Source organism: Colossoma macropomum, unplaced genomic scaffold, assembly GCF_904425465.1.
Source record: "Colossoma macropomum unplaced genomic scaffold, Colossoma_macropomum, whole genome shotgun sequence".
In the NCBI taxonomy this organism is placed as follows: Eukaryota; Metazoa; Chordata; class Actinopteri; order Characiformes; family Serrasalmidae; genus Colossoma; species Colossoma macropomum.
Window position 1 is genome coordinate 17,280,607 of NW_023494804.1, and position 16,144 is coordinate 17,296,750.

The following is a 16,144-nucleotide window of genomic DNA, read 5'->3' on the forward strand; positions in this document are numbered from 1 at the left end:
TTGCCTCAAACCATATGGAGTCTCTAATAGACTTTGTAATGTGGTTTCCGACACTGTATGACACACTGTTGTCTATAAACGTGAGGAAAAGTACCTTAGCATAGTTAAAACAGCACTGACTGACTTGAAACATCAATTTAGTCCATACAGTTGTCCATTTTTATAGATAACAGTCTGATAAACGTGATGTCCCCCTATATGTTTGGAGAAAAGGGGGATGATGTTGTACATTGTTGTTTTTCCACCAAGCTTTTTCTTTAATGATTAAGCTCTAATTTAGTGTACTTGTTTGTTTTGAGCAGGGATACGATACAGAGTGAAGCTCCTGTGCTGTAGACTTTGACGTCTGTGTTTGCAAGTTATTGATTAAAGTGTGAAAGCCTCAGACTGGAGACGTGAGGTGACGGCTGATGTTGTCATTTCAGCTCAACCCCAGTGTCAGCCCTTTCCAGCGGCGCTTCGTCAGCGAGATCAAGAGGTGTGAAGAGATGGAGAGAATTCTGGGTAAGTGCCTCTGAAGCCTCTGACCTAACACACCATCCACTATACTCCTTCTGCTGCTTAGTTTTTAAGTTTTACACACATTTCTCTCTTATTGCTAATTTGCTAATTGCTTATTTAATCTGTTTAAGTCTTAAGTCTAATTACATGAGTGATTCCTACATGCTTTTTAGGGAAACCTGAAGTGGCCCTTATTTATCAAAGTTGCGTAAAAGAAGAGTGAAGATTTCAGGGCCTTTAATGATTTACAAACTATGTCTGATTCATGAAACTTTTGTTTTTGTTGGGATTTGATCAGCATCAGTGCGTGAAATCAAGCACCACCCTATCAGCACCTCATTTACATATCATTAACATACATACATACATACATACATACATACATCATACATCATCTAAACCGCTTATCCTTCTGGGTCGCGGTGGGGTGCTGGAGCCTATCCCAGCTGTCATTGGGCGGAAGGCAGGATACACCCTGAATATACAATATTTCATTATGCTTTGAACTTGCCTTGGTCAAAAACTGTTCGATAATTACCAAATTAGAGCTCATGAAGAGAGGATAAAACACATATATGTGTCAAAACATCAGAAATTCATTTGTTGTAGGTACCAAAGCAGGTCTGCAGAGAAGAGATGATGGTTTATTCTGTGTTTGGTCCATTTAGACATCTTTTGCATTTATATTTCAAATGAACCGCACCACAGTTTGCTTACACAAGAACTGTGACTGATCTCCTCAGGGAGTCTTGGTCTGTTTACTTGGTGCAACAGTGTGTAAATGGCAGCATTTTCAGTTGTTCACCAAGGTTCGGTTTAATTGAACCAAATTAGCTGAGCATGAACACAGCCTTTACCCCGGGAAAACAAGCAAATACTTTATTTACTGTTATTATAATCAATACTAACATTACAAAACCTTCAAAATGATGCAACACAGGAATGCACAGATACCCTTAGTGCTGTTAGATGCTGATGTTTGAAGAAGTGTAAGCATTGCTTTTTGCTCTTATAACCTTATTACCGCTTTAGAAAAAAAAATGTCTAAGGCAGGTCTTCAGAAACAAAAAGACTGACAAGTTTCATCTGCTTATTTTAGATCTGAGCGTAACTGTTATTTTTGCAAGTGGGCATTGTTCTGGATTTAGCTCGTTTGAAGATGAATATGTAAATGAGTCCTGAAATGATCTGTGGATATATTTAACTGCGCTGCTTGCATAAGTACATTTTGTAGAAAAAGCAAACTACAGAATATTTTAGTGGTTGAGTCCTTAAAGGACTGCTCCAGTGGTTTTCAGTCTAATCCCCATCCGAGTCATTGTATGCAGTTACTAAGGACAAGTATTATTATTATTATTATTTTTTACTCACTTTACAAGTTTACAAGTGTCTAAGTTTCTCCTTGCCTCTTTTTGCATGATACTTTTGGGATGAGAGGAACAAAATGGCAGAACAAATAGTCCAGAGAGTAGAGACTGGGTGTGCTGGTTCGAGAGACTCAATTTATCTCGTGACCCTGTCGCCGTGTTGCTTGTTGCTAAATTTCAGCTACAAAACGCTGAGCCTCATAGAAAATGATTAGTCGCTGCCTAATGTGAATGCAGGGTTACACGGTTGTGAAACCCACAGACAACAATTTGACTAAACACGCTTTATCCTGTATTTAGTAAAAGAGCTATTATGAGTGTGTTATGAGTATTGCGTTCTTTTACGTAGTACAGGGGAAATTACTGATACTATTGACCATGGTAATTAACCTTACACTAGAGATGCTGCAGCTGAAGAATAAGTTGAAAACTACTAGAGCATTCCTGCAAATGTCTATCCACTGAAAGGTTATTTAGGTAACCAAACACAGTTGTTCTACGTCTTTGTTCTGAAGAACACTCTTGGCACTTTTTTGTATATGTGTGTGAGAAAGAGAGAGAAAATGGAGAAAGACATTTTATCTGTGTGTGTGTGTCCAGGTTACCTGCTGAGAGAAATCCGGAAGGAGAACATTGCTGTTCCAGAGCCTGAAGTCAGCCCTGTGGCTCCTGCACCCAAACATGTCCTGGAGATCATGGTAAACTGCTGCTACTTTACTCATTGGCAAATGCTGAGTACTAATGCTAGGCCTTCAGTTTGGGCCATAAATGGTAAAAACTTGGTCAAAAATGAGGGGAAAAAAACTCTATGAGCATGCTAATTTTTGCTAGCGCCTCTATGGGATTTTTGTAGTATGTTAGTGCTAAGCTAACAGCAATTCACAAACATTTTTTGGCCGTTCTAGATTAAACAAAAATATGTGAAGCTTGTAAATGACATTCTGTGTTTTAGATCATCATAAATCAAAACATGTTTAGTTGATCCCTCTTTCAATTTCTAATTATGTTAGTAGTTAACCCGACACACAGAACAGCTCCTGAATTCCTAACCAATAGGAGAGCTCTATTAGCTCTTATCTACCCAGATACCACAGAGAATAAAATTCGTAATGATTGGATAGTTTTCCATTGGGTGCATCAAAAAATGTAACTTTTTGTTTTTAGGCTTAAATACAACAAGCGTGGTTATTCTATTAAATAAAAAGGACTTAAAATGTATAATCATGTCTATTTTTATTTCACAGAAATTGTTAGGCCTGGTCTGAAGGCCCAGAAAGCACTGAGGCCTAATTTAACCTAGACTGGAAGAAAGTTTGAATAAATTCTCTGTTGTGCAGTCATGTGGAGTGTGAGGGGTATTGGTCAACAAAGTTCATTAGCCATTAATAACAGTGATTATAGAAAAAAGTTGATGTTGATGAAAGTCACAGAGCCACAGTCATTCTGACACAGACTGTAATACACTACAGGAAGTGTAGGGGGCGATATGGCCACTATTGTTTCATATAAAAAGTGCTTTGTAATGTTCACATGATCCATCTAGTCATTCTGACAGACTGTAATACACTACAGGAAGTCTAGAGGGCGATATGACTTCTATAGGTTCATTTAAAAAGTGCTTTATAATGTTCATATGATCCATCCAGTCATTCTGACAGAATTATAGCATATAGAAATAATTGGTAATTGCAACCCTAATGTGGGGTTTGTTGCTTAGGCAAAGAAGCCTTAGATTGATCTTAGATGTAAGAGCAGTATTGACAGTTCCCATGTAAACGCATGAACATTTCTCTAATTGCCATAATTAAAAGAGTTTGGAGATCATAGAGGTGCTTAAAGCCATGGCAGCTGCAGGGAGATGCTCCTCCATGCTGTTAGGGCTGATAAATGTGTGTATGTTTTGGTTTGATGGAGCTTGCCGTATGTTGTGTGGTTTTGGGTAATTGAGTGTGTAGGAGAGAAAGCCCCAGGGGCTCAGCTGTGTTGGGTAATGGAGCGTAGCACATATGGCCTGGGCTCAGTCACAAAACTGATTGTGTGTGGTAGGTTAAATATGTGTAGCTGTGTTTGGCATACCTCGTAATTTTCATTGACTGACAGTCTTTATTATAGCAAGAGTTTATTTAAGAATTTAATTCTGTTTATGTTATTCGTAGCAGGTCAGTAAATACTGACCGCTGCCCAATTAAAGTGATGGTTTGGCAAGAAAACTAATTTATGTGTTAAGTTTTCCTTACCTAGAGGTGGGTAAGTTAAGTTTTATACTTTCTGTACCTGGATTGCATACCTCTGCACTTACCTCAGATGTAGCTGGTCACCCAAGACGTTTTTAGTCAGAAGTTTGCCTCTGTAGTTTTAGTGCTGGGGCTAAGAGGGTAATGTAGTACAACTCCATTTCAAAAAAGGTTGGGATGCTGTGCAAAATGTAAATAAAAATAAAATGTAATGATGTGCAAAACATTTAAACCCTATAATTAATTGAAAATAGTATAAAGACAAATGTTGAAACTGAGAAATTTTATTGTTTTTTGAAAAATATATGCCCATTTTGAATTTGATGCCAACAACACATTTTCAAAGATTAGCAAAATATTATTCACAAATGATTCAAAATATTGAAGGAAAATTTCTCAGATTTTTCAAATTTCTGAATAATTCAGGCCTTGGGATGTAAATAGAGTCATTCAGAGTGGTTTGATGCAATGTGGTTCATTGTAGAGAAACGTATAGACTCAGATTCCTTTACAGTGGTGGTGATAGGAAGGGGTCGCCATGACTACAACACAAATTACTATCCAAAACCAAAAGTGTACCTACAAGTGTATTCTGAGTTTTATGTGGAATGTTGATGATGGTAAAATAGTGACAAATCTGAGCAAATAAGGTTTTTTTGGGAACTATTTTGTCCCACAACGCTCTACATGTACCTCTCCACCATGAATGGATTTTAAAAATATAGCTATACGTTTTAGGGCAAAATCTTTTCCGAACTATCATAAAACATTGGGCCTCATTCACCAGTCATTCAATTTAATAGTAAAAAAGTAAAAAAAATCAATAAACCATGAATAAATCATTAAACGTTGCAACAGTATAGTGACTTAATAAATGAAAGATCAAATAAAGATAGAATAAATAAAACATAATGAAATAAATAAAAGAATAGAAGATGTATAACAGAATAGAGCTGGGCAATATGGCCAAAAACGTTATCACGATAAACAAAATTCATATCGTTCGATATCGATACATATCGCGATAAATGTCAAATCATGATTTCTTTCACGTTTGAAGGCTGATTTTGCTCCTGGGTGGTTAACTCTGGTTTTAAACTATCACTTATAGTCCGATCATGACAAACACTCGGCAAACAGTGGAACATTTCACTAATCTGTCATGGAAGAGTGGGAGAAAGTTTCTGAGCTGTTTTTATCAGCTTGAAAAGCACAGCTGCAATTTTTGTAATAGTCATGATTTAAGAAAGAAAACAGATTATTTTTAGCTGTCTGGTGACGAGCGCTCGGCTATCCTGTTACAAATGCTAAACAAGTGGCCAACAACAGTGCTAAACTCTTTAGTTTCTCAACAGCGTCAACTCGGTTCGGTAGGTCACTGCTGTCACTCCTACCACATCCATGTCAGAGCATATCACAGTATTCAGACACCAGCTAGCGATGGCTGGATTTCTCTATGCTTTTGTTTAAGGGGTGAACCGCAGTCTATCTGACGTTCGCTGTGTAAAAGCATTATCTGCAGTGTGAATCTCTCGCACCAGACAAACGGAGTCCTCCTTTTAGGTATGTTTAAACTGAAAGCGGTGATTGATGTTGTTTGATCTACCGTATCATCAGTTCACCGTGTTGTGCCGGAGTGCTGCTTCAAGTTAGCCAGCAGCTAAAACAGCTAGGCTGGAAAGATAGCGCTCTCCCGCTCTCCAATGCCTCACAGCTTCCTCAGTTTACTTTCAAACATGAACCCACTTCTTTCTTTCACTTTCCTTGCTCAAGAATGCACTAATACTAAAATATGACGGTTTGGCGCTGTAACACGGTGCTGCAGACGTGATTTAACGCTGCTAAAGCTTGTTACGATGTTAGTAAAGAGGTGAGTTCACTGTAGGACAGTACAGTTACACCACTGACCTCGTCACTCACACTCGGTCACAGGAGAACAGATTCGGAAGTGCGCCCTCTCCTGGCGACAGCAGAGTAGTGTCGCTTTCCTTGCAGTAGAAAACGCCACCAGGGCTTTCGCTAAAACGTGGAAGTGTGAGAATGGTGTATTATATCGAACATTTATCGAACCTGTCTTATCGCTCTGTCGAGGAAAAGTTATATTGCGTTACTTATCGTTATCGTTTTATCGCCCAGCCCTATAACAGAATAAAAAAAAAATGAAAGTGAAACAATAGCTAAAACATAAATAATAAAAGTGGAAAAAAAAAACCTAAAACATACCAAAATCAAGTTGAAATTGAACTAAAATCAAATAAAACAGTGTCAGGCAGAGTGGAGGTGGTAAGAGACTAAAGATATAAAATGTTCATGCAACACCAGCGAGTGAAGCTTTAGAGTTTCCTGTAGTGAATTCCAGCTCACTGCTGCTCTACAGCTAAAAGCAGATTTTACCAGTTCAACAAAAGCTCTCGGCACCTGAAGGCTGATCCAGTCACTGGAACGAGTCTGATAAACTACAATATTTACACTGAGCATTTCTGTGATGTGTGATTGTAAATGGCCAGAAAGCACTTTATAGATAAAAAGAAGCCAATTTGGGATTTGTTCTTAGATAAGAACAGAATCTACACACACCTAGGAGCATAAGGGTGTGAACATGTTTAAGAACATGTCATGAATCTGACGTTCTTATCTGATAGATTTTTTCTTCCCAAGAACTAATTTAAGAAAAAACTTAGGAAGGTACTGGTGAATGGGGCCCAATGTCTCAGACATCAGGCAGTATATTTGTAACCATTTTGTGAAACAACTTTCTGTGAGGGAGCTTTTAGAGGTAACCTTCTGGGGGAACAGTGTAAATTTGTTTTTTTTGCTGAACTGTCGCTGCATTTGTGGATTTGTGTGGATGAATGTCTCTTTGTTGTTCTATTTCCAGGAGCAGCTACAGCGTCTGGAGGTGGAGCTCAGCGAGGTGGCGAAGAACAAAGAGAAACTCCAGCGGAACCTTCTAGAGCTCACCGAGTACACACACATGCTGAGGATCACACACACCTTCATGCACAGCCGCTCCAGGGTGGGTCCTCTGCCTGCTGCTCCACCCACCACATCTATATCGATTTATTGAGTTTCTACAAAGGCGGGTTGTCATTCTGCAGCCTTCAGTGTTTATCCAGCACTAACTCACATCCAGAGCAGACTGTCACTCACACAGACACCCTAAGCAAAGTGGTGAAAAATCACTTAAAATTAATAATTCATTAATAATAGGGTAATTAAAGAATCATGTTCTAGTTTTTGACTTCTGATGATTGCTATGTGGGCGTTTTGCTGTGTTAAAATCATTAGTGAATAACTGATGTTCAACAAAAGGAAGCTAAGATGTTTTATTTCTTTGGAAGATAATACTTAAAACAAGTAAAATGATTTCTCTAAACAAATAGAATGATATGCCAATGGAATAAGACACATCCACTAGATCAAATTACTTTAAAAATGAAAAATGTATAGAAATAGGTTGAATAATCTTGTAATAAGTTTGCAACAATCTTAAAATGAGAGGATAGATGTTAGATATGTATGCTATATTTGTTTTTCCTTGCTAAGATATATTTTTACAGTGCAGCATTATTAAACTAGCAGTACAGATGTATAGCATCTGCTCCCTCAAATGCATAATACTGCTACACAACATACTTAACTTTTTTCTCATAAAGCAGTTGCACGTGTTCCCTGCTATTCAGACAGTATTACTTACTGCAAAATTGACTGCAAATGATTATGAATTCCGGGTTAGGTCAGGTTTAGGCTATAGAGTCTGGCTGCAGACATGCACTCTCAGCCAGATGCACTCTCAGCCCCAGTGACGTCATGTGCAGATGCACTCTCTGCTACAATGGCAGAAGCAGCCCAACAGCACATTAACTTTTGGCTGCTGCTGCTTAGCTATATCATCACTTAATCCATTTTTCGTCCATAATACGGTGAGAGAATTACATTTAATGTACCTCCCTGTTGAAAAAAGTCATAGAACCCGTTAAGTGTCTGTTGGGACCTGATGGTTTTCAGTAGTCAGTGATGGGTTGATATCACAGTGTAAAGGATTCTGAGCGTTTAATCAGGTGTTTTGGGACTGATTCCACATACATTTGATTGTTTCCTAATGGCCTCTAACGGCAACCAAAACCATCAGGTTTTATTCCTAACGGCCAGTTACACGGTACCACGTTGACTGTACGTTGTAATCCTTAATAAGTTCTATTTTGATCAGTATTACAGTTTTTGATAACAAGTTCTAAATGTCTTTAGTGTGGCTTCATGAGTTCAGCGGTAGCATTTTTGTTTTTTCTGCGAATAAACCTGACATTCATGTCTTATCGTCGTGGTAGGTTTTATTTTATTTAAGTTTCCATATTAAATTACGTTATTATCAGTATGGCAACATTAATATACATTCAGTGTAACTCTTGTTGCCCAAAAGTACGTGGTTCGCTGTTTTTCTTCATAAAACCATCAAAAAAACTGTTGTGGCAGAGCGTGCACTGACATAAATAGGCTGGCGGTACATGCCAGGCTGAGAGTGCCTGTCTGCAGCCAGACCCTTCTCGGTTTAGGTCAGGCTTATGTCAGGTTATGCCCCATTCTCCCCTACCATATTGTACAAATAAACGAAAACATGACTGACTTGTTTTTATTGGTGATGTGACAGCACTAATATTGATTCTGAGTATGTGTGTGTGCATGTAGCACGAGGCTTTGGGGCCACAGTATGAGGAGTTTCCCTCTCTGGAGGCGGAGTCTGTGGCAGGCTGCACTGGCATGCAGAGACTCGGAGCCAAACTGGGGTGAGCCTTACACTCATACACATAACAAATAAGATTATGGTCAGAAGGTAGAAGGTGGTTTTATGCTTTAGCAGTGTTTTAACAATGAAAATGTTTTATGATAAGAATTTTCATGTTATGGATTTGCATATTTTTTATTCCAAGTTTCAAGTTTATTAGGAAGAACTACAAGTTGTTTATGTTAAATAATAAACTGTCATTGATTGTGTTTATATGCACATTTATATGCAATCTGATAACTGCAGAAAATCCGATTTTGTCAGTAATTTTTTCACTGTTTTTTTCATGCACTTGGATAATTAGATAATGGGAGCTTGGGGAAATGGGAATTAGAACTTCATTCTGGATATTAATTTAACTAGAACTTCATTCTGGATATTAATTTAACTAGAACTTGATTCTACATGTTAATTTTATTAGAATTTCATTCTGCTTTTTCTACACATTTAATCTACAGCGATCTTAAATATTAATCATCATTAATCTACAGCACTCTTGAACATTTCAGAGTAATTACATGCTCTTGGTGAGCATACTGAAATTTTTATACATTTATCTGGAACAAAGTTGGTTTTCTGTTATTGAAAACAGTGATTCCAAACATTGCATGTGATTTTTTTGAAACTGTCTTTTCTGATTTTTCTGATAACTAATAGCAAATCAAAAGCATATAGGCAGCATTTGTTTATTAATTATGTAATTGATTAATTAGATGATCTTTAAGTTAAAGCTGCAGCGTTCAGGTGCGGTGTCTATCCGTGTGTGTTTTGAGTGTGTAAGTGTTTGTGTTTGTGTGCAGGTTTATTTCGGGGCTGATCCAGCGGGTGAAGATGGAGGCGTTTGAGCGCATGCTGTGGAGAGTGTGTAAAGGATACACTATCCTGAGCTACGCTGAAGTGGACGAGAATCTGGCTGACCTGGACACTGTGAGTGACCGCCTTCACTCCCCGCACACACACACGCACAGAGCTCTCTAAGGAGCAAACACAGATACAGAAATAGATTCCAGCAGTGTACTGAATATCTGAGTGGGAACTGAAGATCACTTTCAAAGCGGTAGTTCTGATGGAACTTTATTAAATGATGCAGTTCCCCTCTTACCCCACTTTACTAAAGGCAGAGACCTCATTTAATTTATTTAATTTTCTTTAGTTACATGTTATTAATTTTTCAGCACTTTCAGTTTTTTAAAGAAATCTGCAGCCACACCTCAAAAGTTCAGTTGGTTTTGTGCTTTGCAGGTGGTTATTAGAAGTCCCATTTTCTCTGTAGATTTTGATCATTTTTTAACTGAAGTTTTGGAAATTTATGTTTTGTCACTTATTTTTCTTTGACTTTATGCCAGTGGAGTCTCTTATGTCTAATCTCCTCAGAAATCTCTCCTTTAGTCATTTTAGATGCTCCTGAGAGAGAAATGTGAGGCAGCTGATGTGAATTTGGGGTGAGTTTAAGAGCAGCTTTTGTTGGAAGGACTCAGCTGGAACAGGTTGGCTTTAAGATTGTAAGAATGAAAGAGTTAAAGTGGCAACAGAGTGCACAAGTAAAGAGTGGACAAATTAAATACTGACAGATTTGATTTACTTAGGAGGCTCTTGTGAATTTTTTTTGTTAAATATATGGTTTCTGAGTTTATTTCTTGCACTGAAAATGAAAAACTTTAACTTAAATCAGCACTGTGTAAGACTTTTTGTTAAATTTGAAAGAATTTGCATTACAGAGTCAGGACAACAAAAAAAGAAATAAAATATGGTGTGTGTGCGCTATCCTATAAGGCCTAAAATAGTAGCTCCCAGTAAAGTAATAGTAAAGTCAGAGATGTTGCGTTAGATTTTGCAGAAGTTTCTTAGACCATGTCAAACGTCTTTACTTATTAACATCACGCGCACAGACTCAAAAAAAGGTCCCACTCGATGTTTAGGTCTCAAATGATCTCAGAATCATCATTATACTGAAGAAGATACAATGACAATAGTAGACATTTGCATCCTCAGAAGACGTGCTCGTCATCAAGAGTTCCCTTTGAATTCTCTTTCAGCGCGCTCGCAATCGTCAGATTCATCCACTGGGGGAAGGGGGCCGAAGCACAACCCACGTTACAAAATGATCTGCATGTTACATGCAATTACATATTTCCACCAGAGGGGTCTCCAAATCCCCAAATCTTACTTAGTGCAGCTTTAAAGGCTGTTAATTAAATAACCCAAAGGTGGTCTCTGACTTTGGCACAGTACTGTAGCTGATCAGCCAAGACATGTTTGGTGTCAGAGGTTTGCTTCTTTAGTTTTGCGCTGGAGCTAAGCTAATATTGCTAACAAGTAATGTAAGCTTATACCCCAACAATTAGCATGGTGCTGTATGCCTATAAAAATGCTCTAAAGTACATCACATAGCTAAAAACAATAGTACCAGCCATTGTTTTTTATGTAACGGTGTGTTATACAGTGTTAAACTATTAGAGATTACTGAACTCAACATAGTGTTTGTGATGATTTAAGCATGCAGTTTACATGATGCTAAGGAGAAAGTAAGGTGAAATTTGTGTGTATTAAATTTTTTTCCCCAAACTGTTGCTTTAAACCCTCACAGAATATAGTATGTAAAACATAAAACCTCATGGCACATAGTCCACTGTTTCTGCTGTAGCTGTCACAGTTGTTATAATTCATTAGAAATCTTTGCAGCTTGTGTCTCAGTTGAAGTTAACGCTTTAATGCTGTCAGGATGCAGTAGTGTTAATATAGGCAGTGTGATATAATTTGTTTTTCTTTAATTTGCTGTTCTTGTTTTGTTTTTCCTGCAGGGTGAAATCAGTAAGAATGTAGTTTTTCTCATCTCTTTCTGGGGTGACCAGATTGGCCAGAAGGTTCAAAAAATCTGTGACTGGTGAGCAGCCAAATAACAGCAGAGCTCAGACCTCGTAATGATACGATTTCTTTATGATTCTTTACAAAGTGCCTCAATGCATCATATTGCACCTCAAATTAATTAGACTGTTTTGGCAAAATTTGGAATTTTTAGAAATACAATGAATACTCAGTGTGACTAGAGAAACTATTTACACAGTAGCAGAATATAGACAGTAAAAAAAAATACACATATGACATGAAAATTGTTTAAAAGGTTTATGAAAAAATTGTAAAAAAAAAAATTATTAATCTTTTTATTTAATTTTCTATTTTATTTGATTAATTTTCTTGCATTTTTATTACTGTTTTTGTCATGTGTGTTCCTATTTTTATTATATTTTTAACTGACTATTTCACTGTTTCAGGGCATAGTATTGTCCCATACCAAAGTTTTAAACCAGAGTTTAAGGGGAGCCTGGTCGCTTTGAATTTCTCCTATTGTAGCAATAACATGACTACAAAACACTAGACGGCACTCACAAGCAAGTCCTCAATGAATGGGGTGAATGGGGCTAAATGGCTAAAAAATAAATAATTAAACATGCTTTCAGCTGTTTATTTGGTAACTTTGGTAACTGTATTCCATTAAAGAGTCAAAGAAACATTTTTTTCTACAGCAGACAAGTTTGGATAGTAGGACGCTAACATCACTGCTAGAGTGCTGGGGATGTGGGAGTGGTTTAGAAATCTCACGCTCAATTTGTTACCACCCTAAAAAGTTAACCCCACACACGTAGCCCAAAATGTCTCATGGTTTTCCCCAGACATTCTTATGAGATCTCTTCTGACCACGCAAGTCTGTCCATTGTGATGCACTGATGCATTTTTGCATTCTTTGACCTTGTGAATATTCAGCTGATGTTCCTATGTTGATCTTTTTCACTGTTCAACATGCCATTCGTAATTGTTTTGGTTTCTTTTTTTCTTTGAATGTGTTTAGTTACCACTGTCATCTGTACCCTCACCCAGAGACTGATGAAGAGCGAGCAGATGTAATGGACAGCCTAAGGACTCGCATCCAGGACCTCAACAATGTACATTTTACATTTTATTAATGATAATTTTCAGGGACGACACTGAACCTTCCAGGAATGCAGTTGAACTCTACTAGTCTATTTAAAACCTCAATTACACAATGACCCGCTGTCACGCTGCTGTTCAATACTTTGGAATCACTAGTCATATTAACATTGTTAGGATTATTTTATTTAACTTCTACAATGTAGATTAAAATACTGTGTGCTAGACTCCTGATACAAGGTGTTTTCCCCACCATCACAAGGTCCACCAAATGGCCAAAGGTATGTGGACACCCCTCTTAATTATTGAGTTCAAGTGTTTCAGCCACATCGATTGGTAACATGTGGATAAAATTAAGCACATAGCCATGCAGTCTCCATAGACAAACACTGGCAGTAGAGTGGGTTGCACTGAAGAACTTTAACAGTGGCACTGTCATAGGATGCCACCACTGCCACAGTCAGTTTGTGAAATTTCTGTCTTGCTAGATCTGCCCCAGCCGGCTGTAAGTGCTATTATTGTGAAATGGGAGCATCTAGGAGAAACAAAGGCTCAGCCACGACACAGTAGAGCACTCAAACTCACAGAGCGGGGCCGCCGAGTGCAGGATGCATAAATATTATCTGTCCTCTGTTGCATCGCTCTATAGAGTTCCAAACTGTCACTGGAAGCAACATCAGCAAAAGAACTGTGCGTCAGGAGCTTCATGAACTGGTTTCTATAGCCGAACTGCTGTCAAGCACACTGCCAGTAGACTCTGGAGCAGTGGAAACATGTTCTCTGGAGTAATGAATCATGTTTTACTTTTTATTTGGCAGTCTGTGTCTGACCTCACAAATGCCCTTTGGACTGAGTGGATACACATTCCCACTGACACAAATCTTTTCCCAGAAGAGTGGAGTCTGTGTGGGGCTAACACCATAATAATGGCCATGATTTTGGACTGGGATGTTCAATAAGCTCCTATAGGTTTGGTGATCGTGTATCCACGTACTTTGGGCCATATAGCATATTTTAAGATAGTTTGTTTAATATTTCATCTTTGCAGGGGAATAAGACGTTATTAAATACTACAATTATTTATGGTAATATCTGGTAAAAAAATCTTTGATCACCACCTTTCAAATTTGAGGCATTTGGTGAATTGAATGGATGGATTGAAGGGATATCTATTTTTAATAACTCCATTTTGGATGTTAATTTTATTAGAAATTGATTCTGGATAAAAACCATATTGGAACTTAATTATTAATGTTCTACAGCTTTATCAGTCATTTTAGGATCATTTACAGATCTGTTCATCGTACTTTTCCAATAATATTGGTTTTATATGATTGAAAACAGTGATTCCAATGTTTTGAATGTGTGTGTATATTACCTGCTGACTTTGTGTGCATTTGTGTGTCAGGTCCTCCACCGTACTGAAGATTACCTGAAGCAGGTTCTTCATAAAGCTTCTGAGTCTGCGCATTCGTGGGTGCTGCAGGTGAAGAAAATGAAGGCCATTTATCACATCCTCAACCTCTGCAGCTTTGACGTCACCAACAAGTGTCTCATAGCAGAGGTGTGGTGTCCCGTCAACGACCTGACCAATCTGCGGAGGGCGCTAGAGGAGGGTTCGGTGAGTGGACACATTCAAAACGCATCTTAAATTTTTTATTTTACAGCTAAAAGGCCACAGCACCGCTAAATATAGCAGTATCTCCGCTCTAGCACACCTGATTTGACTAATTATCATTTTGGATAAGATGTGAAAACATTGAACTGTAGTGATTTCACCATGCAGAGATTTTAAACCCTGTTCAGATCTGTTTTTTACCGCCTTTGTAATTAAAGCCATGCTACAGCAAAACATAATGTGTCCTCCTTATTTAATTCATTAATTTTTTTCCTTACCTCAAGTGAAGTCTGTATACACCTGTAAAAATGCGCAGTGCAGATGTATTTCAGCCTTGAAGACTACAGATTTATTGGCTGTGACATACCTTTGTTCATGCTTATGTATTACAGTGTGTCATACAATGTTGGAAATCACATAAGCAAGTCTATTAGAAATACTGGACAACTGCAGTTAGCACTATGCTAATAGGTGGGGTATGAGTTCCATTACTTGTAATATCCAAAAGTATCTAGGCAGTCCTTCTACTGAGTGAATTCAGCTACTTTATGGTGTATTTATTGCTTGTTTAATATTTATAGAAAAACACTGACCAATAGAATGAGATGCTTTGGATTAGCCTCACATGAGACATCATGCAAAATGCCAAGCATCAGGTAGAGGGGTATAAAGCCGCCCAGCATTGGGCTGTGGAGCATTGGAACTGCATTTTCTCATGTGATGGAGCTCCATCCAATACCTTTGGGATGAGTTGAAGTGAGCCAGAACTAGTTATCCAAGCTGACCTCACTTTTGTTCTTGTGGCTGAATGCAGTCAGATCTTCACAGCAACATCTAGCGTAACACCTTCTCAGAAGATTAGAAAATGTAAAGACAGCAACTCCCTATTTATACCCTTATGGACCTATGGACAGCGTACCTTAGCCTCATAGCTCTAAAACTAAAGACGCAAACCCCAGACACTTAGCATGTCTGAGGAAAGATTGTGTAAATTAGTTTTTTCCCCACCCAAAGATTGTTTCAAATTCTTGTTTTGGACTTGCAGTTTAATTTAACTTCTGTATCTTGATAGAGAAAAGGAGACGCCACAGTTCCTTCCTTTGTGAACCGTATCCCAAGTAAAGACACGCCACCCACTCTCCTGAGGAGCAACAAGTTCACTTCTGGGTTCCAGAGCATTGTGGAAGCGTACGGAGTCGGGGACTACAGGGAGGCCAGCCCAGGTCAGTGCTGAGGCCTGCAGGAGCTAACGCTAACTACCTGCCTATATTCCTTTTCATGCGCTGTATATCTCAACTGCCTCACTGGCTAGATCAGTGATTCTCAGCTTTAGACTTAGGGACCCAGTACCCTGCATTGTTTCTAGTATTGCCTGCAGCAGCACACCTGATCCAGCTCTGCTGAGTCATTATGTAGCCCTTTCTCAGTACGGGTGTGCATAGGTTGACTGCAAATATACTGAAATTGGTTTTTTGGCCCTTTGTTACATTGCACAGAAATTAAGAAAATACACAAGTCAGCAGTTCAGTGAAAGTTTTAACAGGGCAGTAAAGAACATCAGCTTTGATCAGATTTTAAGTGAATACAGTTGTTAAAGATGCGTTGTTAAGGACACATTGCTAAGGATGTGATTGAGAAGGCAGCGGAAAAACAAAAGAAACGTGTTGGAGTTTCGTAACTGTTTTATTGGTGAATTGTATTGTCTTGCACTGCA

The 16,144-nt window shown here is 38.3% G+C and overlaps 1 protein-coding gene across 2 annotated transcripts in view; it reads left to right on the top strand.

Moving 5' to 3' along the window:
- The window catches only part of atp6v0a2a (ATPase H+ transporting V0 subunit a2a), a 37,848-nt gene that overhangs the window by 6,521 nt on the left and 15,183 nt on the right, over positions 1-16,144 (top strand). For both annotated transcript variants that reach the window (XM_036595456.1, XM_036595455.1), the window contains exons 2-10: positions 426-504; positions 2,469-2,566; positions 6,981-7,118; positions 8,789-8,886; positions 9,686-9,812; positions 11,687-11,769; positions 12,733-12,826; positions 14,221-14,433; positions 15,503-15,653. In XM_036595456.1, the coding sequence (XP_036451349.1) occupies positions 426-504; positions 2,469-2,566; positions 6,981-7,118; positions 8,789-8,886; positions 9,686-9,812; positions 11,687-11,769; positions 12,733-12,826; positions 14,221-14,433; positions 15,503-15,653 (1,081 nt within the window). The remainder of the gene's footprint in view (positions 1-425; positions 505-2,468; positions 2,567-6,980; positions 7,119-8,788; positions 8,887-9,685; positions 9,813-11,686; positions 11,770-12,732; positions 12,827-14,220; positions 14,434-15,502; positions 15,654-16,144) is intronic.